This window comes from Oncorhynchus clarkii, chromosome 28, assembly GCF_045791955.1.
Source record: "Oncorhynchus clarkii lewisi isolate Uvic-CL-2024 chromosome 28, UVic_Ocla_1.0, whole genome shotgun sequence".
Classification (NCBI taxonomy): Eukaryota; Metazoa; Chordata; class Actinopteri; order Salmoniformes; family Salmonidae; genus Oncorhynchus; species Oncorhynchus clarkii.
The window spans coordinates 15,177,447-15,203,870 of NC_092174.1; the positions used below are offsets into that span (position 1 = coordinate 15,177,447).

A 26,424-nucleotide genomic window follows, 5' to 3' on the forward strand; every position below is an offset into this window, starting at 1 on the left:
TCAGGTTTTCCCAAACTCGGACCTGGGGACCCCAAGGTGAATCAGCTGAATCAAGCATCAATCTTCGATCATTTGAATCAGCTGTGTAGTGTTTGGTCAAAAACCTAACCGCTGGTGGAACTCATCATTTATAGTCAATCATACTCAGCAAGATAAGTGTTCTGCAAGATCCTTTAGTGTCCACTAGAGGGCAGTGTCGTTATTGATTTGCGATCCAAATTGAAAAGGAGCCTTAGACAGGAGTTGGACCTGTCATATTCCACCGGCTGAAGAAGAATAAAAAATACCTGCAGCAATAATGGAATTCTAACAGAATTCTTAGCTATAATAATACTATACTATAATACTAATAGACATAGTGAGTATATATGAATGACCAATAATGACTTAAGAAATTGTAGACAAATTAGGCCTGAATGGAAAAATGGTTCTTATAAATCAACAAAGAATATGAGAAAAATATGCAATAATATAAAACTTTATGAAAAAGTCAAGATTAGAAAAGAAATAAAAGTAGACCAGTGTCAACTATGTTCATGATTTATTTGCTGCTGAACAGGGTTATTATGCTAAAAGTCATGCTATTTAAAACCCAATTGTTATAGCATCATGTCTGGTCCTCTGGGATCAAAATGACCTCATTAGGAATATTCTGACAGAGTGCGTTATGCAATGTATTCAATTTAGGAAATGAGAAATGAGGGTCAAGGTGGTTTCCTTTTGCAGAATATAAAGCAATTAATCAGTCTTAAACCCTTTGGACAAATTCCACACTTTGGGACAGGAATAAGACCCAGCGGGATATATTATATCGTGCCAGAACAGTACTGGTCAGTTCTACTCTGTAAGCTCTATTGAGAATGACAATAGACTTTGTATCTATTGAGAAATACATTATTGGTTTACTATTTGCCGATAGAAAAAAACTAAAAACCTAGCCAGTAAAGGACTTTCAAATTCTAAAGGGGGGTTCACATGAAATATTTGACACCAATATTACATAAACCTTATATTTTCCGAGGATATTGTCAATCTGTTGTCTTTGAAAAAAGAAATGCAAAAAATGAACCCGTAATCTCTGAGGTAAAACAAATCTGGAAAACTAGATCACAGTCTAATAATGAAATGCTGACTGGCACTTTCTTCACCTCAAAAACATCAGGATCATAATATCTGTTCCTAACAGTAACCCCTCTGAAAAGCTCTCCGCCTCTCCCGCCTCTCATGGGGAGTAGTGTTTTCACTACCACTCCCCGTTTCCTTCACCCTTCACCCCAGGCAGAAATATAATTCTGACCTTCCTGCGCCCCCCCCCCCCGTCCCCCGTCCCCTTTACACCATTGTGAAATTCTGTGCTGTAAAAGGTGCTCCAAATGAGATTTGCACAGGCACTTGACTCATCCAATCCAAGCTTACTCTGTATGTGTGGGGGTGGGGACCCTGTGGGCTGCTGGTGCTTAGAGAGAGTTGTGAAACTCTTAGCTGCTTGCACTGTGGGAGAGTCTACACTGCAGCCTGGATTCACAGAGAGAGAGAGAGAGAGAGAGAGTTGGAACAATCACTCTCTCCTATGTGATGGACTGACCCCCCCTTCATCAGTATTTGGCGCTGAACCGCTGTACCAGCCTGTACTGCAGCACCTCACTGAAGACAGGCTCTCAAAGTCACTGGCATCTGACTGAAAACCCTCCCTACCACACAAAGAAAGGAAGGAAGGAAGAAAACAATAAGAAGACAGATTAAAAAGACAGATAAGAACAAAAGCCAGAGTGTGACTTCAAATCAAAGCAAGTGTGTTAAGTGAGAAGACTTGTTCCATACTGCCACAGCCATGGCAGACAGTGTGATTGAGGAGTCAGACTACTACCCTGGGAAGGATGAATTGGACTGGGGATATCAAGAAGGTAAGAGATTTGGAGCTTTTAGTATACACTTTGTTTCCTTTCACTCTTTTTTCCTCGCGCAAAACAGAGCTCAGAAAAATAACATGTTCTTCTTGATATGGGAATGCAGTACTCTCTTCACAGATATAAACAGATATATACTCTTCTCTCTGTTTCTCTCTCTCTCTCTCTCTCTCTCTCACTCTCTCACATACAGTAGGTAAAGAACTTAAAGAAGGTAGGGTCATTTGATCAATGCACTCCTTTTTGGGGTAACTTGATCATGCAAATTAGCTGTCTCGAACTGAACTTGAGATTCTGGAGTCACACCAATGATTTGGTATTCTAAGAGAGTAGTGGTCTAGCTACCAGCTTTACCAGCTCCTGTCCAGGGCTCCATTGTGTGCTTTGTGTGTCTCAAATTTGCCTCTGGGCTCTTGGGGTAATAGTCAAGGTTTCCAGTAACTGGGAAAAGAACACGAGAGATTGTAACATCTAAGTCAAGAGCTGACCTTTTAGTGACTCTAATAGTCATATTGTCATTGGTGTTGACTTGAGAAAACATTTGTTTATCTTGTTGGTAGGGGATAAAGTCATCCGGGACTTGTCTGTAGTGGTAACACATTAGCCGCTTCATTTACTAACTCCTGGCCTGGCTTCAGAAAGCATGTCTTTTGTGCTATGTGCTCCCTCTGCGATTCAAAGCCATGGTTTCATCATCTTAATTACAAGGCTACGTACTTGTGTCGGAGGTCAGACAGTTCAGAGTGGGTCTGTATTTAGATTGGGTCAGTGATGTATGAAGGGAGAGCTTTGATCCCGTTTATGTCCCCCATCATGGGACTAGAGGGAGAGACACTGTAGAATCAAATCAAGTGTATTTGTCACATGCGCCGAATACAACAGGACCTTACAGTGAAATGCTTACTTACAGGCTCTAACCAATAGTGCAAAAAAGGTATTAGGTGAACAATAGGTAGGTAAAGAAATAAAACAACAGTATAAAGACAGGCTATATACAGTAGTGAGGCTATAACAGTAGCGAGGCTACATACAGTAGTGAGGCTATAACAGTAGCGAGGCTATAAAAGTATCGAGGCTACATACAGACACCGGTTACTCAGGCTGATTGAGGTAGTATGTACATGTAGATATGGTTAAAGTGACTATGCATATATGATGAACAGAGAGTAGGAGTAGCGTAAAAGAGGGGTTGGTGGGTGGTGGGACACAATGCAGATAGCCCGGTTCGCCAATGTGCGGGAGAAGTGGTTGGTCGGCCCAATTGAGGTAGTATCTACATGAGTGTATACAGTGGGGCAAAAAAGTATTTAGTCAACCACCAATTGTGCAAGTTCTCCCACTTAAAAAGATGAGAGAGACCTGTAATTTTCATCATAGGTACACTTCAACTAGGACAGACAAAATGAGAAAAAAAATCCAGAAAATCACATTGTAGGATTTTTAATGAATTTATTTGCAAATTACGGTGGAAAATAAGTATTTGGTCAATAACAAAAGTTTATCTCAATACTTTGTTATATACCCTTTCTTGGCAATGACAGAGGTCAAACGTTTTCTGTAAGTCTTCACAAGGTTTTCACACACTGTTGCTGGTATTTTGGCCCATTCCTCCATGCAGATCTCCTCTAGAGCAGTGATGTTTTGGGGCTGTTGCTGGTCAACACGGACTTTCAACTCCCTCCAAAGATTTTCTATGGGGTTGAGATCTGGAGACTGGCTAGGCCACTCCAGGACCTTGAAATGCTTCTTACGAAGCCACTCCTTCATAGCACGGGCGGTGTGTTTGGGATCATTGTCATGCTGAAAGACCCAGCCACGTTTCATCTTCAATGCCCTTGCTGATGGAAGGAGGTTTTCACTCAAATCTCAAATCTCAAATCTCACGATAGAACCTTTTGAGGATCTGAGGACCCATGACAAATCTTTTTAGTTTCCTGAGGCTTTGTCGTGCCCTCTTCACGTCTGTCTTGGTGTGTTTGGACCATTCTAGTTTGTTGTTGATGTGGACACTGTCGTGTCTTTGGCTATGCCGGATTAAGTGATTCGACATGCTATTCTACAAAATAATTTTTCCGTAATTAACATTACCTGATTGAGCTAATCATGTAAATGTAATTAACTAGAGAGTCGGGCACCACAAAATAATATTTATAGAGCTGTTCTCTTCCGAATAAACTCTTAAAGACCTAGTAATATTTTACATCAATAGCAGTCAATATTAATCGTCATCTTAATTCAGTCTCATCTGAAAGTTGTAAATTCTTGGCTATCTGCACGAACCCTGGCTGACAAGTTGATTCAGCAATACAAAATTGGGTTTAATTATTTATTTACTAAATACCTAACTAATCACACAGAATTACACATACACATATTTAAATCATAACTTGATTACAAATTACGTCATAAAGGAAAACATCCCTAGCGGGCAGAACAGATATGACTGCTGGTTACACAAAAGAAAAGGGCTGGGTTTGAGTGAAAGAACGGGAAGACTGAGGAACAAAGGGCGAAGCTGTGCTATCGTAAATGCAGTATCTTATGCATTCTAAATTACCGCCCATTTGGAAAAGTAAAATGCAATAAATATTTACTCTGAGCTGCGCTTCGGTTGGTAGGTGGTAGATGGAAGGCCGTGTTGCCCAACCGAGTTGTTTGTTCTTTGAAGAATGTCTCTGCTGGTAAATTGAATACGTTGTAGTAACGTCGTTGTGTGATAGACGGGATACTCTGTCTGTTCCTTCCTAACCCTCATTTGCATCTGCTGTTGCTAACTCAAAGGCTAGGAGGTATCACTTCTGTAGTGAATAAGAGTTCAAAGTTCATACCATTCGCAACCGAAGCTCACGCTGATGTTGGCTTCATTCTGTAGTTATTATTTGAACCATTCTGACATCGGACCGTCGTCCTCACGTCCTCAGAAGGAGGTTATATTGTCGTCAAGGCATTATATAGGAAGGGAGAGGAGGGCGTGTTTGAAAAGTTTTATAGCCCATGTCCCTTCACAGGGGCGGGCCACTGATTGAGCAGAGCCCTAGCTTATGAAAACCCAAATCTCACATTTTAGAAGCTAAAATCACATTTCAACCCATCACGAATATTTTCATATTCAAACATTTAAATTGAACAACAATTCCATGTGAATCCGATAACTCTTATGTGTAGACTTTCCACTGTAGAGTTTATGTCATCTTATCATTGATGAGAATGTCTCAGATGACCACCGAACTGACATCATATTCATTAAGTACCACCGCATATGTTCAATTGGTCGGGTTACCAGAATATAGTTCATTTCCCCCCACCTTCTGATGTTCCCAGAATCTCTATGTTAACCAAGGGTTTTGCAAATGTAACATCAGTAGGGTAGAGAGAGGAAAAGGGGGGGAAGAGGTATTTATGACTGTCATAAACCTACCCCCAGGCCAACATCATGACAATACCAAGGAACTTGAAGCTCTTAACCTGCTCCACTACAGCCCCGTCGATGAGAATGGGGGCGTGCTCAGTCCTCCTTTTCCTGTAGTCCACAATCATCTCCTTAGTCTTGGTTACGTTGAGGGATAGGTTGTTATTCTGGCATCACCTGGCCAGGTCTCTGACCTCCTCCCTATAGGCTGTCTCGTCGTTGTTGGTGATCAGGCCTACCACTGTTGTGTCGTCTGCAAACTTAATGATGGTGTTGGAGTCATGCCTGGCCTTGCAGTCGTGGGTGAACAGGGAGTACAGGAGGGGACTGAGCACGCACCCCTGGGGAGCTCCAGTGTTGAGGATCAGCGTGGCAGATGTGTTGCTACTTACCCTCACCACCTGGGGGCAGCCTGTCAGGAAGTCCAGGATCCAGTGTTGTCCAGGATCCATAATGGTGTTGATGTGAGCCATTACCAACCTTTCAAAGCACTTCATGGCTACGGATGGGAGTGCTACGGGTCTGTAGTCATTTAGGCAGGTTGCCTTTGTGTTCTTGGGCACAGGGACTATGGTGGTCTGCTTGAAACATGTTGGTATTACAGACTGAATCAGTTACATGTTGAAAATGTCAGGGAAGACACTTGCCAGTTGGTCAGCACATGCCCGAAGCACACGTCTTGGTAATCCGCCTGGCCCTGCAGCCTTGTGAATGTTGACCTGTTTAAAGGTCTTACTCACGTCAGCTATGGAGAGCGTGAACACACAGTCATCTGGAACAGCTGATGCTCTCATGGATGCCTTAGTGTTGCTTGCCTAGAAGCGAGCATAGAAGTGATTTAGCTCGTATGGTAGGCTCGTGTCACTGGGCAGCTCTGCAAGAAGATTTGATCTCATCTGATTCGATTAATTGCATTTTGCACTCTCTCTGCACATACAGCAGTGATATGAAATAACTATGAAATAATTCAGGGCATGGTATGGAAAGACCAGAGACCAGAGACAGCTAGCTAACAGAGTGCTCTTACAGTGTGAAAAGATGTGAGAATATGATAATGAGGATTTTTTTCACAAACCATTTACACACAGAATGGAGAGATGTGGGACTAACAGTGTGTAATAAATAGAGGGGAAAAAAGAGAGATATATAACAGTGAGAAAGAAAGTGTGAGAGGTGGGAAGAAGCACAAACTAGAGCGTCCTTGTGTCCCTCTGGTGACAGTTATTCTTGATACCGACTCCCCAACTGCTCAGCGCAGTGACACTGAGGAATTGGTGAACTCTTTAACTCCAGTGTGTGTGGTTGCGTGTGCATGCGTGTGTCTCTCTGTGTGTGTGTGTGTGTGTGCATGTGCACACATTAGTGCGTCCTGACTTATACACTTTGTTTATGCTGCTTGCGTATTCAAAGGCTGGATTTACACTACACTAGACATACGCACTGCATGAAGGCCTCTGCATGGAGATCTCAGTGCATGCCAGAGCCCAGAAGTTGTAACTTTACGCAAGCATCAGTGACGTTGAGTGTAAGTCTAAGTTGTGCGTGTGTTCAGGTGTAGAGTGGGGTTTGCTGTTCCCTGATGCCAATGGGGAGTACCAGTCACCCATCAACCTGAACTCCCGGGAGGCGCGTTATGACCCTTTGCTCCTGGACGTGGGGCTAACACCCAACTACGTTGTGTGTCGGGACTGTGAGGTCATCAACGATGGACACACCGTACGCATCATGCTGAGGTCCAAATCAGGTGCAGAACACACATCCAAAAAGTTCATTTAACATTACCATGGTACACAAAAACAATTCATGGGTGGAATTTATGTCAACCCTCCACTATAGTAATGATCTTGAATGCACTTTTTCAACGATCTTAGCCGTGACCCCTGAAAGGTGAGTCAATGACTGTGTGCTGCAAGGGACATACACATACACTTCAGAGTTGAATCAGAATTCAAGCCTACGTTCAAAATGCAAGATCATCTGATGTGGTCTGCATTTCCTGTGTCTGCTCTCCCATGATGCTCTGGGTTTCCTGTCTGCAGTGGTAACTGGTGGACCGTTGCAAATTGATCATGAGTACGAGCTGCATGAGGTGCGCTTCCACTGGGGCAAAGAGAACCAGCGGGGCTCAGAACACACAGTCAACTTTAAGGCCTTCCCCATGGAGGTATGGGTCTCGGCCAAACATGCACACACACACACACACACACACACACACACTGTCCGCTTCAAGACCCTGACCATGTTTATTTAAATTGGAGGCCACTGTTACAAATCAAATCAAATTTTATTTGTCACATACACATGTTTAGCAGATATTGTTGCGGGTGTAGCAAAATGCTTGTGCTTCTAGTTCTGACAGTTCAGCAATATCTAACAAGTAATATCTAACAATTTCACAACATATACCCAATACACACAAATCTAAGTAAAGGAATGGAATTAAGAATATATAAATATTTGGTCGAGCAATATCAGAGCGGCATAGACTAAGATACAGTAGAAAAGTACAGAATGCAGTATATACAGTTGAAGTCGGAGGTTTACATACACTTAGGATGGAGTCATTACAACTCGTTATTCAACCACTCCACAAATAGTTTTGGCAAGTTGGTTAGGACATCTACTTTGTGCATGACACAGGTAATTTTTCCAACAATTGTTTACAGACAGATTATTTCACTTATAATTCACTGTATCACATTTCCAGTGGGTCAGACGTTTACATGCACTAAGTTGACTGTATCTTTAAACATCTTGGAAAATTCCAGAAAATTATGTCATGGCTTTAAAAGCTTCTAATAGGCTAATTGACATCATTTGAGTCAATTGGAGATGTACCTGTGGATGTATTTCAAGGCCTTCGGTCTCAAAGTAGACTTTGATCTGAAGCCATTCTTGTAATTATTGTGACTTTTGCCATTGTAGTTGTTTGTAAGCTTGTGTAGTCTAAAATGAATTTATGATCGTATGCTATCCATTTGTTTTTTGTATGCTGTTCTTTGTATGCCATTTTAATATTTGAGATTTAACCAATGATATTAGACCACACTTGGCCATGATTACAGACACCTGTGTGTCTTTTGACACTATATAAACGAGTCATCCCGCAGTGTTTGTGATTATACCCTGATGAAGACAGCTTGGCTGTCGAAACGTTGGATATTACATTTTTGCATCTGAGCTCCTAAGAGTGTGCGGCTCTCCTTTATTTTCAAGTTTTCTACTCCACTAGCCAGCACCTCGCCTAAATAGGTGTGCATTTATTTTTCTTCTAGATTGTATTTCAAGGCGTACCTTCAAACTCAGTGCCTCTTTGCTTGACATCATGGGAAAAATCAAAAGAAATCAGCCAAGACCTCATCTGCACAAACAATAGTACGCAAGTATAAACACCATGTTACCACGCAGCCGTCATACCGCTCAGTAAGGAGACGCGTTCTGTCTGCTAGAGATTAATGTACTTTGGTGTGAAAGTGCAAAAGTGCAAATCAACAACAGCAAATGACATTGTGAAGATACTGGAGGAAACAGTTACAAAAGTATCTATATCCACAGTAAAACAAGTCCTATATAGACATAACCTGAAAGACCGCTCAGCAAGGAAGAAGCCACTGCTCCAAAACCGCCATAAAATAGCCAGACTACGGTTTGCAACTGCACATGGGGACAAAGATCGTACTTTTTGGAGAAATGTCCTCTGGTCTGATGAAACAAAAATAGAACTGTTTGGCCATGATGACAATCGTTATGTTTGAAGGAAAAAGGAGGAGGCTTGCAAGCCATTGAACACCATCCCAACTGTGAAGCACGGGGGTGGCAGCATCATGTTGTGGGGGTGCTTTGCTGCAGGAGGGACTGGTGTGCTTCAAAAATAAATGGCATCATGAGGGAGGAAAATTATGTGGATATATTGGAGCATCTCAAGACACCAGTCAGGAAGTTAAAGCTTGTTCGCAAATGGGTCTTCCAAATGGACAATGACCCCAAGCATACTTCCAAAGTTGTGGCAAAATGGCTTAAGGACAACAAAGTCAAGGTATTGGAGCGGGCATCACATAGCCCTGACCTCAATCCTATAGAACAGGGGTGTCAAACTCATTCATTGGAGGGCCTACTGTCTGCAGGTTTTTGTTTTTTCCTTTCAATTAAGCCCTAAACAACCAGGTGTGGGGAGTTCCTTACTAATTAGTGATCTTAATTCATCAATTAAGTACAAGGAAGAAGCAAAAACCTGCAGACACTCGGCCCTCTGTGGAATGAGTTTGACACCTGTCCTATAGAACATTTTGTGGACAGAACTGAAAAAGCATGTGCGAGCAAGGAGGCCTAGAAACCTAACTCTGTTACACCAGCTCTGTCAGGAGGAATGGGCCAAAATTCACCCAAATTATTGCGGGAAGCTTGTGGAAGGCTACGCGAAATGTTGGACCCAAGTTAATCAATTTAAAGGCAATGCTACCAAATACCAATTGAGTGCATGTAAACTTCTGACCCACTGGGAATGTGATGAAAGAAATAAAAGCTGAAATAAATCATTCTCTCTACTACTATTCTGACATTTCACATTCTTAAAATAAAGTGGTGATCCTAACTGACCTAAACAGGGAATTGTTACGTGGATTAAAAGTCAGGAATTGTGAAAAACTGAGTTTAGGTGTATGTAAACTTCCGACTTCAACTGTACATATGAAATGAGTAACGCAAGATATGTAAACATTATTAAAGTGACCAATGATTTCAGTCTGTGTATGTAGGCATCAGCCTCTCTGTGCTAGTGATGGCTATTTAACAGTCTGATGGCCTTGAGAACGAGGGACTTGCTATGTTCACATAAAAACAGGTTACTTCGGGTCAGGGCTTTTAAAGCTCATTACTTTGTTTCATATATTTACACATCACTCAGGCCATTGACGCGTTTGAAAGGGCCTGAAGAGGTTATGCCACTGGTGGTTTGGCTTTATAAGCTTTCCTCTCTATCAAAGGTGTTTTGTGCTCTATTTCAAACTGTAGAGTGCCCTTATGTCCCTTACACCTGCTTTGTCTCGGCCCTGTCTTCTGCAGCCTCCCTCTGCCCATCGTTCTTTCATTTACTTTCTTTCATTTTCTATCCTTACCTGAATATCTTTCTTTCTTTACTTTCTTTGGTTAATATTTTTTTTGTGATCAGCTTCACTATATATAATATGGTACAATACAATACATGTGCTTCCCCCCCCAGCTCCATCTGATCCACTGGAACACAACCTTGTTCAGCAGTGTGGAGGAAGCCCTGGGTAAGACGAACGGAGTTCTCATCATCGCTCTGTTTGTGCAGGTATTGTTTGCTTTGGTCTCAGTCTATAGTCACATGAGAATCCCCTCTTCTCATGCTCTCTATGGTTTTGTTAGGCACTTGGTTTATTATTACTGTATTTTGTACCATATCATATTCATATCAGCTTTGACACTAAATATACTTTTTTTATTGTACTGAGAAAAACCACCACATTGAAATAACCATGATAACGTTTGACTGATATGAACTAGCTTGAGGCAATGACTGAAAATATGAGTGGACAAACACTTAGTGGTGTAAAGTAACTAAGTAAAAATATTTTCGAAGTACTACTTACTACTACTTTAGTACTTACTACTACGAAGTACTACTACTTTACTGTTTAGATTTTTGACAACTTTTGCTTTTACTTCACTTCATTCTTTAAAAGGATCTGACCCCCCCCCCCCCCATTTTCATCTAAAATGACATACCCAAATCTAACTGTCTGTAGGTCCTGAGGCAAGGATATGCATATTCTTGATACCATTTGAAACACTTTGACGTTTGTGGAAATATGAAATTAGTGTAGGAGAATACACACATTAGATCTGGTAAAGCATAATACACTGATTCTGTAGAGGTTAAGATAATATGTACTTTTTACTCCCATACATTTTCTCTGACACCCAAAAGTCCTTGTTACACTTTGAATGCTTAGCAGGACAGGAAAATTGTTTAATTCACACACTTATCACACTTATCAAGAGAACACGTTGTCATCCCTACTGCCTCTGATCAGGCGGACTTACAAAACACAAATGCTTCGGTTATGAATGATGTCTAAGTGTTGGAGTGTATCCGTAAATTTACTAATAAATACAATTGTGCAGTCTGGTTTGGGATACTTTGGGATTTTGGCAATAAAGCCCTTTATTTACTTCCCCAGAGTCAGATTAACTTGTGAATACCATCCGTATGTCTCTGCGAGCGATTTGAAGGAAGTTGCTAACTAGCACTAGCACAATTGCTAACTAGCGTTAGCGCATTGACTGGAAGTTAGCAGATACCCATAGACTTCCAGTCATTGAGCTAATGTTAGTTAGCACTGGCTCGTGAAACTAACTCTACCTTCCTTCATACAGGACACCGAGACATAAAAATGGTAACCACAAGTTCATCTGACTCTGGGGAAGTAGATAATGGGCCTAATTGCCCAAATCTCAAAGTATCCTTTAATATAAGGAATTTGAAAGTATTTATTGCATTTACTTTTGACACTTAAGTATATTTTAGCATTGAGTTTTACTTTTGATAAGTATATTTAAAGCCAGATACTTCTAGACTTTTACTGAAGTAGTATTTTACTGGGTGACTTTCACTTTTAGTTTAGTCATTTTTATTAAAGTATCTTTACTTTTACTCAAGTATGATAATTGAGTACTTTTCCACCATTTTCACATCCTTTCAGGATGCTCCAAACACGTCAACAGCACCCTGTTAAGATGCGCTAACATCATAACATTACATTGATCTGTTAGGACCATCTTTCATGACTTCTTTTTGACTTGATGCCATTGACATTGTTTCCTTCAGATAGGGAAGGAGCATCTGGGGTTGAAGGCCATAACAGAAGTGCTGCAGGACCTACAATACAAGGTAAGATCTTGGCACCCACATGGTTGACCAAGTCATATTGTTATGGTGATGATGTTATGGTTATGAGTTGTCATGGTGATGAGAGGGCAGAGGTTATGAGAAATTACTGACATGACCTAAAGGGGTAGATACCCAATGCTTAACTGAGAGATCGAGGAAGACATACAATACATAGACAATCAAACTTGGCAGTTAACAGAAAATCAGTAGAGGTGCAACGATTGGAGCAGGCAGCAATTGATTAATGTATTGATTTTTCAAGTAAACCTGATGCAATCAATGCTCCAGATTGACTTGAAACCGTCTGAAACATTTCAGATTAGACAGGTGAAGTGTTGATGCAGAATGTGAAGAAGGAGCTCCAGTAGTAAAGACGATCTGCAATAATACAGTCATGACAAACATGGTGGTGAAATAAACAGTGCATTACAAACGAAGCAGGTCAACAAATATTTGAGTGTGTTGACCTATCTGTATAGGGGAAGACCAAGATCATACCGTGCTTCAATCCCAACACACTACTTCCTGGTGAGTCCTTCTTCTAATTGTGTATGATTCCTGCTTGCGTGTATGGTGTGACACAGTATTGGATGAGGACATGGTATGTGTTTGTTACCCCCTCCAGACCCTCTCCTGAGAGACTACTGGGTGTATGAGGGCTCCCTGACCACCCCTCCATGTAGTGAGAGCGTCACCTGGATCCTGTACCGCTACCCACTCACCATCTCACAGTTACAGGTAGGCCATCTGACACAATGGTCTGGCTCAATTAATCAATCAAATGTATTTTATACAGCCCATTTTACATCAGCAGTTTTCACAAAGTGATTTACAGATACCCATCCTAAAACCCCAAAGAGCAAGCAATGCAGATGCAGAAGCACAATTGCTAGGGAAAACTCCCTACTCTGTTGAAAATCCCAACTGTAGACCAGCAGAATTTTCAAGCTGGTCAGTGCTGGTCTGACCAGTATGGTCTAGCTGGCCGAACAGAATGGTCTAGCTGTCAAACTGGTCTGACCAGCATGGTCTAGCAAGCAAAACCACAACCATAAAGATCATATTTTCCAGCATGCTCTATTGCAGTTCCCTGTGTTTTTTTTTTCTTACCCCTTTTTCATGGTATCCAATTGGTAGTTATAGTCTTGTCTTGGAGAGGCGAAGGTCGAGAGCTGTACGTCCTCCGAAACACGACCCATCTAAGCCACACTGCCCACTTAACCTGGAAGCCAGCCGTTACCAATATGTTGGAGGAAACACCGTACACCTGGCGACCGTGTCAGCGTGCGTGCGCCCGGCCCGCCACAGGAATCGCTTGAGCTCGATGGGACTAGCACATCCCAGCCGGCCAAACCCTCCCCTAACCCGGACGACGCTTGGCCAATTGTGGGCTGCCTCATGGGTCTCCCGGTCGCGGCCAGCTGCGACAGAGCCTGGACTCGAACTAGGATCTCTAGTGGCACAGCTTGTAACTGTGATGCAGTGTCTTAGACTACTGCACCACTCAGGAGGCCCTGCAGTTTGATATTTTTAATTGTTTGTTTCAATATCTGCGTTTTTGCATGACTGATTAATTCATCTTATGCAACACAAAGATAAATTCAATTTTTCTCAAGTAAACCAATCTGAATAAGTAGTTGGAATTAGTAGTCTGAATTCAGATTGTGGATGGATGAACACTCATAATGTGACTTCCAGTCCTGATGTGGCCACTTTATTAGGGAAGAACTAGGCCTTCATTTGTGATATATGTAATGTATTGTCTTAAGTGATTAAACCTGCAATATATAACTTTTTGGGTAACCTAAAAGTTACATAGAAATGTGTGTGTTAGATCTGTCATTCTCATTGAAAGGAAGTAAGAAGTTCTATGTGGGTGCTATTTATATGCCTGCCATCCTTCGGTTTTGTATACCAGCCTCAAACAACTGAAAATTCAATATTTTTGGTTATGAAAAATATATTTCACAGTAGATGGTAAAATTATTCTTACTAGTTTTGTCACATAAACAGAAATGAGGGAAACTATTAGAATTTTAGCAACCAGGAAATGGTGGAGCGATTTCGTCATAGTGCATCTTTAAGCACTTTGATGCTTGTTTTGTTGGTAACCAGCATATGCTGGTACTTATGATGATATGCTGGTTGCCAGCATCACCAGCATACCAGTATAAGCTGGTCATCAGCTTATACTGGTATGAAGGCTGGTCACCAGCAAAACCAGCACTAGTCACCAGCATATGCTGGTCTATGCTGTTTTTTTCAGCAGGAACCTAGTAAGAAACTATCTAGAGAGATACCAGACCTTTTCTGTCTGTACTGGGTGATGCTTTTAGAGTACATGTGGCCATTAAGGCCAGATCATTTTTCAAGACCTTCAAACATTCATAGATGACCAGCAGGGGCAAATAATAAAGAATGTATTAATGTTGGCTTCTAGACCCTTGCCCCAGGTCTTACCCCTAGGTCTTATCCCTTCACATGTCAATGGTGATGGCACCTGCTAGCCCTCCAAGTGGCCATATTGCTTTAATACCAAGTGTTATTCAAACCAGCTCTACTTCCATAGATCTTGAGGTTGCTCTAGCTACCTGCATTGAAGTGTGTGTTCTGCTAGAAGGTAAAATACAGTGTTGTGATTGATTTGGCACTTATAAGCCCATATTTATGAAGCAAGGTCCCAACCTCTGATTCAACAGCATTGCACAATACAGTTTGTCCTCCAAGTCAGCACACTTTCTACAGAGGCTTTGATTCTGAGCAAGCCTTTCATGTAAAGGCCAGACACCTCCCTTTGAAAGGACGGAAAGGTTATGGTGGAGAGCAAAGGCATGAATTGAAATATCAAAAAGCTAAAAAACAGAGCGATTAATGAATTGTTCATACGTATTGAGCGGCCAATTATTCACATACAGTAAATAACACAGGACAGCTCATAGAGATCCTGTAATTCAGTGTTCTATCAACTCTGGAGGGCAGTTCCCCAATATGCAGCCTGTTTAGGAACACCTTTAAACCTGTGCTGTGATGGTAGATCATTGTTCAATGGAATATTCTATATAGATTTTCCCATCTCCCAGCTGTAGCATTGCTTTATAACAGTTGACTATTGACTTTGAAAAGTACTATATGTTCCTTATGTGTACCATCTAAGGAAGCCAGAACAAATAAAACGCCTTTCACTACATTTTATTGATAGTAAATGAGTCATCAGTATTGATCGATTAATCTGATAATGGTTGTTAATGGCTCTGTTTATGTAGACAGCTCTATGAAACTCTACTGTTGTCAAGGCTTAGTTGGCTGTGCCTCCATAAAATCCTGTATTACTGAATCCATCTGTCTTGTTTGTTTCGGGCAAACACTATCCTCCTGCATTGGCAAAGTCTGACTGACCATCCAACCAGATAACTATTAGCTTAGGGCTAGGTGTCCAGTCCAGTACCCAATGAAAATCTTAACGGAGAACGTCTGTCATTTTACTGCTACACACACAAGACCAGACTCAGCTGGAAAGAGGTCTGTAAAATAGACCAGGACAGGAAGAAATTAGCTCTTAGCCTAAGCATACAGTAGAATGCCAACATGTACAGAACACTGAAAACACTAAATAAGATCAGATATAAGATATACAGTGCATTCGGAAAGCATTCAGACCCCTTGACTTTTTCTACAATTTGTCACGATACAGTCTTACTCTAAAATCGATTCAATTATTTTTTCCCCTCATCAATCTGCACACAATACCCCATAATGACAGTGAAAACAGGTTTATAGAAATGTTAGCAAATTTATACAAAAACAGAAATACATTATTTTCATAAGTATTCAGACCCTTTTTTATGAGGCTCTAAACTGAGCTCAGGTGCATCCTGTTTCCATTGATCATCCTTGAGATGTTTCTACAACTTGAATGGAGTCCACCTGTGGTGATTTGGAAAGGCACACACTTGTCTATATAAGGTCCCATAGTTGACAGTGCATGTCAAAGCAAAAACCAAGCCATAAGATGGACCAAGAACACAGTGGCCTCCAACATTCTTAAATGTAAGAAGTTAGGAACCACCAAGACGCTTCCTAGAGCTGGCCGCCCGGCCAAACTGAGCAATCGGGGGAGAAGGCCCTTGGTCAGGGAGGTGACCAAGAACCCGATGGTCACTCTGACAGAGCTCCAGAGTTCATCTGTGGAGATGGGCAAACCTTCCAGAAGGACAACTATCTCTGCAGCAATCCACCAACCAGGCTTTTATAGTAGTGGCCAGACAGAAGCCACTCCTCAGTAAAAGGCACATGAAGGCCCACTTGGAGTTTGCCAAAAGTCACCCGAAAGACACTCAGACCATGAGAAACAAGATTCTCGGGTCTGATGAAACCAAGATTGAACTCTTAGGCCTGAATGCCAAGTGTCACATCTGGAGGAAACCTGGCAACATCCCTACGGTGAAGCATGGTGGTGGCAGCATCATGCTATGGGGATGTTTTTCAGTGGCAGGGACTGGGAGACTAGTCAGGATCGAGGACTAGATGAACAGAGCCAAGTACAGAGCGATCCTTGATGAAAACCTGCTCCAGAGTTCTCAGGACCTCAGACTGTGGCCAAGGATCACCTTCCAACAGGACAATGATCCTAAGCACACAGCCAAGACAACGCAGGAGTGGCTTTGGGACAAGTGGCTTTGGGACAAGTCTCTTGAGTGGCCCAGCCAGAGCCTGGACTTGAACCGATCGAACATTTCTGGACAGACCTCAAAATATCTGTGCAGTGACGCTCCCCATCCAACCTGACAGAGCTTGAGAGGATCTGCAGAGAAGAATGGGAGAAACTCCCCAAATACAGGTGTGCCAAGCTTGTAGCGTCATACCCAACAAGACTGTAATCGCTGCCAAAGGTTCTTCAACAAAGTACTGAGTAAAGGGTCTGAATACTAATGTAAATGTCATATTTCCTTTTTATTACATTTTTTATAAATTCACAAAAAAATCTAATCTATTTATGCTTTGTCATTGTGGGTATTGTGTGAAGTTTGATGACGGATAAAAACAATTTAATCAATTTTAGAATTTATAGAATTAAAGTAACAAAATGTGAAAAAAGTGAAGGAGTCTGAATACTTTCTGAATGCACTCTACTTTATTAGTCCACACAAGATGGACATATGCATTATGTTTTTATCCACATTAGGTTTGTAAAGGCTGGAGCAGAGGGCAACCGCAGTGCAGCTAGACAGAACATTGATCGAAACTAGACGGAATACTTATCTTAATTAATCCATCACCACTCTTTACCTTCGCCATTCTTTTCATCAACTCTCCCAGATAGAGGAGTTCAGGAGGCTCAGGTCCCATCTGAAAGGTGCTGATCTACCTGAGGGGAACGACGGGATGTTGGGAGACAACTTCCGCCCCTCTCAGCCCCTCAGCGACAGGACCGTCCGGGCTGCCTTCCAGTGACACCCCCCTTCCCTCCACGGGGGATCTTTAGCTCCACGTTTAACAGGTAAATGTCAACCATCTAAATACCAAGTACATCGTTTTTAAATACACTACATTACCAAAAGTATGTGGACACCTGCTTGTCGAACATCTCATTCCAAAATCATGGAGTTGGTCTCCCCTTTACTGCTATAACAGCCACCACTCTTCTGGGAAGGCTTTCCACTAGATGTTGGAACATTGCTGCGGGGACTTGCTTCCATTCAGCCACAAGATAATTAGTGAGGTCGGGCACTGTCGGCGTTCCAATTTATCCAAAGGTATTCAATGGAGTTGAGATCAGAGTTCTGTGCAGACCAGTCAAGTTCTTCCACAACAAACTATTTCTGTATGGACCTCGCTTTGTGCACAGGGGCATTGTCCTGCTGAAACAGGAAAGGGCCTTCCCCAAAGTGTTGCCACAAAGTTGGAAGCACAGAATGGTCTAGAATATCATTGTAAGCTGTAGTGTTAAGATTTCCCTTCACTGGAACTAAGGGGCCTAGCCCGAACCATGACAAACAGCCCCAGACCATTTTTCCTCTTCCACCAAACTTTACAGTTGGCACTATGCATTGGGGCAGGTAGCCTTCTCCTGGCATCCATCAAACCCAGATTTGTCTGTTGCAGCGTTTCCACTGCTCCAGAGCTTTACTCCACTCCAGCTGACGCTTGGTATTGCGCATGGTGATCTTAGGCTTGTGTGTGGCTGCTTGGCCACGGAAACCCATTTTATGAAGCTCCCAATGAACAGTTATTGTGCTGACATTGCTTCCAGATGCAGTTTGGAACTCGGTAATGAGTGTTGCAACGGAGGGCAGACGATTTTTAAGCACTACGCACTTCAGCACTCTCCGGGCCCATTCTCTGAGCTTTTGTGGCCTACCACTTTGTGGCTGAGTTGTTGTTGCTGCTTACAGTTGACCGGGGCAGCTCTAGCAGGGCAGCAATTTGATAAAATGACTTGTTAGAAAGCCGGCATCCTATGACAGTGTCACGTTGAATGTCACTAAGCTCTTCAGTAAAGCCATTCTACTGCCAATGTTTGTCTATGGAGATTGCATGGCTGTGTGCTCAATTTTATACACCTGTCAGCAACAGGTGTGGCTGATATAGCCAAGTCCACTAATTTGAAGGTGTCTACATACTTTTGTGTATATAGAGTGTACTTTATATATGTATAGATATTTTAAAAAGTGTTTTTGACATCTGTGGGACTACTAGATACCATCGCTCTTCACAACCACAAACCAGGTTCAAACCTGACGGGAAGTCATTTATACCACAACAACAAAAATAACCATGTTTCAAATGAAATCGGAGCTATATTGTCATGCCCTGGAAGTCATAGTTTAATGGAAATAGGCAAGGCATTTCCCAGAGGTAAAATAATAATGGCACCACTAAACACAGGAGCAGTGTCAGAGCTACAGTGCCTTGCGAAAGTATTCGGCCCCCTTGAACTTTGCGACCTTTTGCCACATTTCAGGCTTCAAACATAAAGATATAAAACTGTATTTTTTGTGAAGAATCAACAACAAGTGGGACACAATCATGAAGTGGAACGACATTTATTGGATATTTCAAACTTTTTTAACAAATCAAAAACTGAAAAATTGGGCGTGCAAAATTATTCAGCCCCTTTACTTTCAGTGCAGCAAACTCTCTCCAGAAGTTCAGTGAGGATCTCTGAATGATCCAATGTTGACCTAAATGACTAATGATGATAAATACAATCCACCTGTGTGTAATCAAGTCTCCGTATAAATGCAGCTGCACTGTGATAGTCTCAGAGGTCCGTTAAAAGCGCAGAGAGCATCATGAAGAACAAGGAACACACCAGGCAGGTCCGAGATACTGTTGTGAAGAAGTTTAAAGCCGGATTTGGATACAAAAAGATTTCCCAGGCTTTAAACATCCCAAGGAGCACTGTGCAAGCGATAATATTGAAATGGAAGGAGTATCAGACCACTGCAAATCTACCAAGACCTGGCCGTCCCTCTAAACTTTCAGCTCATACAAGGAGAAGACTGATCAGAGATGCAGCCAAGAGGCCCATTATCACTCTGGATGAACTGCAGAGATCTACAGCTGAGGTGGGAGACTCTGTCCATAGGACAACAATCAGTCGTATATTGCACAAATCTGGCCTTTATGGAAGAGTGGCAAGAAGAAAGCCATTTCTTAAAGATATCCATAAAAAGTGTTGTTTAAAGTTTGCCACAAGCCACCTGGGAGACACACCAAACATGTGGAAGAAGGTGCTCTGGTCAGATGAAACCAAAATGGAACTTTTTGGCAACAATGCAAAACGTTATGTTTGGCGTAAAAGCAACACAGCTCATCACCCTGAACACACCATCCCCACTGTCAAACATGGTGGTGGCAGCATCATGGTTTGGGCCTGCTTTTCTTCAGCAGGGACAGGGAAGATGGTTCAAATTGATGGGAAGATGGATGGAGCCAAATACAGGACCATTCTGGAAGAAAACCTGATGGAGTCTGCAAAAGACCTGAGACTGGGACGGAGATTTGTCTTCCAACAAGACAATGATCCAAAACATAAAGCAAAATCTACAATGGAATGGTTCAAAAATAAACATATCCAGGTGTTAGAATGGCCAAGTCAAAGTCCAGACCTGAATCCAATCGAGAATCTGTGGAAAGAACTGAAAACTGCTGTTCACAAATGCTCTCCATCCAACCTCACTGAGCTGTTTTGCAAGGAGGAATGGGAAAAAATGTCAGTCTCTCGATGTGCAAAACTGATAGAGACATACCCCAAGCGACTTACAGCTGTAATCGCAGCAAAAGGTGACGCTACAAAGTATTAACTTAAAGGGGCTGAATAATTTTGCACGCCCAATTTTTCAGTTTTTGATTTGTTAAAAAAGTTTGAAATATCCAATAAATGTCGTTCCACTTCATGATTGTGTCCCACTTGTTGTTGATTCTTCACAAAAAAAATACAGTTTTATATCTTTATGTTTGAAGCCTGAAATGTGGCAAAAGGTCGCAAAGTTCAAGGGGGCCGAATACTTTCGCAAGGCACTGTATAGTAATAATGAGCTAACTCAGTTCTTCTACTAATCTAGGACTAGCTGTGGCGTTGTGTGTGTGTGTGGAGCGGAGGGATATCTATTTTAGAGCTCGCATTGGGAACACCTGCGAAACAACTGGAAAAGTACTCATTTTGAGTGGCTGGATTTGGATGTGCTCAACCGAGGGCACAGGGACAAAGTGTGGCTTGGCCTCAACTGCATTGCGCAAATACTGTAAGTGAAAGAACATGACTGTATCAGAGAGCCAAGGGACACTTGTTTGGTAGTTTGACAGATGTTTTAGTAGCTACTGGCTAAGTATAACAAACTGTGTGGAAGTGGTTGTACGATAGTTGAGTAAAAGTAAGGATACGTTAATAGAAAATGACTCAAGTAAAAAAGTCACATAGTAAAATACTACTTGAGTAAACGTCTAAAAGTATCTGGTTTTAAATGTACTTATCACGCCCTGACCTTAGAGAGCTTTTTATGTCTCTATGTTGGTTTGGTCAGGGTGTGATTTAGGTGGGAATTCTATGTTCATTTTTCTATGTTTTGTATTTCTTTGTTTTGGCCGGGTATGGTTCTCAATCAGGGACAGCTGTCTATCGTTGTCTCTGATTGGGAACCATACATAGGTAGCTTTTTCCCACCTGTGTTTGGTGGGTAGTTGTTTTCTGTTTAGTGTTCGGCACCTGACAGGACTGTTTCGGGTTTCGTTTCTCACTTTGTTATTTTGTTCTTGTGTTCAGTGTTAATAAAAATCATGAACACTTACCACGCTGCGCTTTGGTCCGATCCTTCTTCATCAGACGACCGTTACAGTACTTAACTACAGTGGTGGAAAAAGTACTCATATCATACTTGAGAAAAAGTGAAAGTAAATGGAAAACTCAAATTCCTTATAGTAAGCAAAGTAGATAGCACAATTTTCTTGTTTTTGTTAATTTACGGACAGACCGGGGCACACTCCAACACTCAGACATAAATGACAAACAGTATTTGTGTCTAGTGAGTCCGCCAGATCAGAGGCAGTAGGGATGACAACACGTTATATTGATGTGTGTGAATTGCATCATATTGCTGTCCTGCCTGATTTAAAGAAAAACACTTTTGGGTGCCAGGGAAAATGTAAGGGAGTAAAAAGTTTAAAATACATTTTCTTTAGGAATGTTTTGGAGTAAAAGTTATAAATAATATAAATAGTGAAGTACAGATACTTCCAAAAAACTATTTAAGTAGTACTTTATTGTATTCATACTTAAGTACTTTACACCACTGGGAAACAGTGTAGCTACAGAGAGAAATGCAGGAGAGATAGTGGAGTATTGTCTCTTTGGTAAGGGATATTACCTGACCATACCTGAGAGGGGCCTTGAAAAGGAGGAATAGAGGAAGAAGAAGGAAGGATAGAGAAAGAGGGTTCTGAAGGGATAGAGAAAGGGGGTTCTGAAGGGGACCTGACTGTTGACTCAAATTGCACAATTCAGCAATACCTTAAATTACATTACCAAACCATTACTTGTTAATCATAAGGTAATAATGCATGTAATTACATTGTAGCACATTTGTAAATGCAGGTAGTTAAATAGGTCTGCCAATTGTCAATACTGTTTACCATGGAAATACAAAAGGTTTGACAGTACTGCATAATTGCATGCACTAACTTAGCTTGATAAAATTACATCAAATAAATTGCATAAGTGATTTTATATATATATTTTGTATAGAACATTCATTACATTTTTTCCTATTTAACTCAAAACAACCACACAGTATACCAAACTATACATGCGCCCAATGGGCCACAACAAATAAAAATACAAAAAAAAATAACCAACTAGAAAAACCAGCATATCAAGCAAAAACATAAATACACTAACAAAATACATAGGTGGAGATTGTATCTTCTGATAAGTGATGTTTTATGTCCATGATATTCCTTTGTGCCTTTAAGAAAAAACAAGAACTGTTCCCATATCTTTTTGGAGTCTGTATTATTTTTGTCTTTGCTAACATTTACATTTGAGTCATTTAGCAGGCACTCTTATCCTGAGCGACTAGGGTTAAGTGCCTTGCTTGAGCAAGGCACTTTGAGGGCACATAAACCGTTTTTCCCCCCACCTAATCGGCTCGGTACTGGCCCAACGCTCTTAACCTCTAGGCTACCTGCCGCAATGTTGTTTTTATCAACAGATTTATCAACAAATGTTATTGACCCAGTTGGTAATCTGGTATTGTCACATCTGCTCCTGCAACGCCCTCTACTGCTCATCCTGTGTCTCCTTGACCTGCCGCCACTCCCCCAGTACTCTTTCTCTCTCTCTCTCTCTCTCTCTCTCTCTCTCTCTCTCTCTCTCTCTCTCTCTCTCTCTCTGTCTCTCTCTCTCTGTGTATGTGATTGTGTGGGCGGAGACAAGTGTGCTGGAGTCAGAGCAGATCCCCACCAGCTGCAACCTGTTCCATAATCAAGACCTCTACAAATACTCAGCCCTGCCACTTCCATGCTGCCAGATCGTAATCTCTGCTCAGTCAGTCTACGTTTCTAGCCGTTTGTTACTATTCAGATCCTGTTGTGCCTGTTTTCCTTGCCTGCCGCTGTTTTACTCTCCACTACAGTTCTGCCCGCTGTGACTCTCGTCCCTGTCTCCAGTCCCACGTCTTGTCATTCTACTACTCTGTCCTGGATTCCCCACTCTACTACCCCCTTGGAATCCCCTCCGGACCGGCTTACCCTGTCTCAACCCCTCTTCACTCCAGCCTCCGCACCCTCATCTGGTTTCCAGCAACCCGCCCGAGCTTCCCATGACCTGCACTCCATCTGCCCCCTGTGTTTCAATAAATACCTTGGTTATTTCATCCCAGTCTCCTCGTCGGAGTCTGCTACTGGGTTCCACTCCGCGTAACAGGTATACGGATTCATAAGGATTATGTGACATAAAGTGTGCCTGAAAATGTCATTTCTATCTCTGTAACCATCATAGCGCATATACAGGAAACAAGATAATAGTTTGTGGATTTAAGAGAGGAAAATATTAATATTAATATTGCACAATGTCAAACAACTCTAACCCAAAACATAGGACTTATAAAAAATAACCCTTTGCTCCTCTACCCGCTACCTCTGTGGCCAAACCCAGTCGTAGCGGCGACATGATTGCTGGAATGTTCCATCTGCAAAATTTTCCCTTTTTTTATTTTCATAGTGAGAAAGAGAGTGAAAGGAGGGGAGAGGGAGAATGGCCTTGTTGAATCAGCTGGAAGTTATGTTACATTGAATCCCCTGGACTGGTAGCTACAGATTGTAACACCAGATTTGGACCACTATATTGGTAGTTACAGAAGTGGCTGTACAAAATGTTGCTGGACATTTTTCAACTAACCTGGTATTTGCGATACTATCTTGGTCCTCGAATCGTGGAAACCGGCGTTTCATAAAATGGCTGTGTCCAGTTTCAGGGAGTCCATTTGGAATCGATAAAATGCTCTGTTAAAATAAAATAATGTTTGTTTTGTCCATGAAGTATTCCAACAATGTGTTCACCACCATCTTGTCTTTTTCAAATCTTCTCTCATTGATTGAGACAGGGTGGTCTACCCTAAAGGGCCGCATGCCAGGATGACAGAAGCCTGTCTCGATTAATGAGAGATTTGTAAAAAGAAGATGACGGCACATACATTGTCGCCAATACCAGGTTAGCTAAAAAATGCCAGCGTTTGGTAGAGCCACACCTGTAACTACCAGTATAATGGTCCACATTTCTGTGGTTAAGTCACATTATCTGGTGTTACAATTTATAGCTACTGGACTTGGAGGGAGCTCACAAAGGCACGATTTGACTTTGTTGATGAAGGCAGCGCTGACAGACCAACCAGCTGGCTTCACCTGTGACCTGGAACATAGCCATTCGCTGTTGGCTGGTACAAGATGTATCCATGCTCTGGAAGGAGAGACATGATTGGCTCTGCTCCAATATCCTCACTAACAGTAGTATACTAGATGGAAGCGCTGCATTGGGCATGCATTCTTACTGGTGTGATAGTGGGGCTATTGGTGGAATGTAGTCCTTGTGATAGGATTTGTGCAGGCTTCATGCAGGTATGCATACTTAGCTTGGGGCATGTAATTGTACTGTACTGTCATGCAGGTTGTGTAATAAGTAGAAAAATGTGAATGAACTAACACCTGTTCCCAGGGATTTTCAAAATATGGAAAATAAATGTACAGTACATTATTTTAAAAAAAAGATGCTGTTAAAACCGCACTGTCTCTCAGAATAGGAAACACTAACAAGCAGAAACATATGTAGTTCTGTATAATATACATGGGCAGGTCAGGTTCAATGACCTCAGGTCAGGTTTAATGCCATATAATCTCAGATGTCTCATAGGCTGATATTTGTTGAGATATTTCCGTCAGCTTCTGGCTCCTGTCCTCGCAGTATTTAAACGCAGTGTTTTTGTGCTTTTCGATATCTGCTTATCTAGCAATAGGAAGCATGGCAATAGACGATTAGACCACAGTGTGCCCTTTCTTGTAAAAACAAAGGAGACATCCATCAAAGGTAAATGACCTTTTAAGGGCTATAGACAACACAGTACAGCCCAGGGTTATAGGCTATGAAAATGAAACAATGAAGACTTGAATTTTGTTGTGATTTTTTTGGGACATTTTAAGGTTCTGTAGTTCTTGTACTGACTAATGTGATGATGATGATGATGATAAAGATGACTCTTACTGTCACTTAACAATAAAGTTCAAACTGTTAGTAGTAATACATGTGTCACTGGTGTTATTTCAACTATCTAACCAGTTCAATTTACCATCACACCACTGAAAGAGATCACTATTTAATATGGGTAGGTATATGATTAACTTCATTTTAAATTGAATTTTCATTACATAGGACCAAAGTCGCAGACTTCTCCAGTCCCTGCCACACTATACCATGTATATATCAGGCCCTACTGTACTAGTCTCCGTCTCCAGCATTCCCTGACGAAGCAACCAAGGGTGTGTTCGTAAATTCAATCTGGAGAGCCAGAGTGCGCTCAGAGTGTGCTCTGTGTGTTTGAAAATTCAGAGCATTGTGTTTCGCTTGCCACACGCTCAGAGCGCACACTGGACGCTCTGGCCGAGGAGTTGGGTTGATCTGAGCGTTCTGACCTCACAACAGAAGTCAAGCACCCAAGCTAACTGGCTAACATTGACTAACTTGCTAACTACTTCTAGACAGAACACCTCACTCTGACCATTTTACTTGCCCTAGCAGAGCTGGTTAGGCTGTTTTTATGTTATCCAGAGCGTTGGTGACTGTAACAGTGCTGCTGGCAACAATTTAATTACGCTTTTTCGCCGAGGTTTACTGACACCTTCCATATTCAAGGGGTGTTGAGTGTTCATAAATTCCTCAGTTATTCTGCACTCTGTACACTCTGAAATCAGAGTACATAGCCAGAGTAAATTTATGAACGCACCCCGAACTGGATCGGTGACATAACAGCCAGTTAATGACATCACACCTACAGCTGGAGGCCATGTTTACAGCAGGATGTGCCCGTTACACGGGCCATAATGAATAGAGTCACTTAAAACAACAACAGGCTTATCCAACCTACCACACCCACCTATCTAACACACAGCTAATCTGCCCATAGGGAGCTCTCTTCTCACAGTGCAAC

General features: G+C 41.8%; 1 protein-coding gene across 4 annotated transcripts; it reads left to right on the forward strand.

Moving 5' to 3' along the window:
* Window positions 1-1,497: 1,497 nt before the first annotated feature.
* LOC139387459 (carbonic anhydrase-related protein-like) lies at window positions 1,498-25,515 on the forward strand. 4 transcript variants are annotated; one of them, XM_071133645.1, is made up of 10 exons: window positions 1,605-1,904; window positions 2,101-2,121; window positions 6,869-7,060; window positions 7,356-7,480; window positions 10,535-10,630; window positions 12,167-12,229; window positions 12,709-12,757; window positions 12,855-12,967; window positions 17,546-17,726; window positions 23,362-25,515. In XM_071133645.1, the coding sequence occupies exons 1-9, from the start codon at window positions 1,832-1,834 to the stop codon at window positions 17,678-17,680; spliced, it is 867 nt and encodes a 288-aa protein (XP_070989746.1). In that variant the 5' UTR covers window positions 1,605-1,831; the 3' UTR covers window positions 17,681-17,726; window positions 23,362-25,515. The 4 variants fall into 4 exon arrangements, with proteins under 4 accessions (XP_070989750.1, XP_070989746.1, XP_070989747.1 ...); XM_071133649.1 differs by lacking the exons at window positions 2,101-2,121; window positions 23,362-25,515 and adding an exon at window positions 20,829-21,519 and having other exon boundaries at window positions 1,498-1,904; XM_071133646.1 differs by lacking the exon at window positions 2,101-2,121 and having other exon boundaries at window positions 1,639-1,904.
* Window positions 25,516-26,424: the final 909 nt, after the last annotated feature.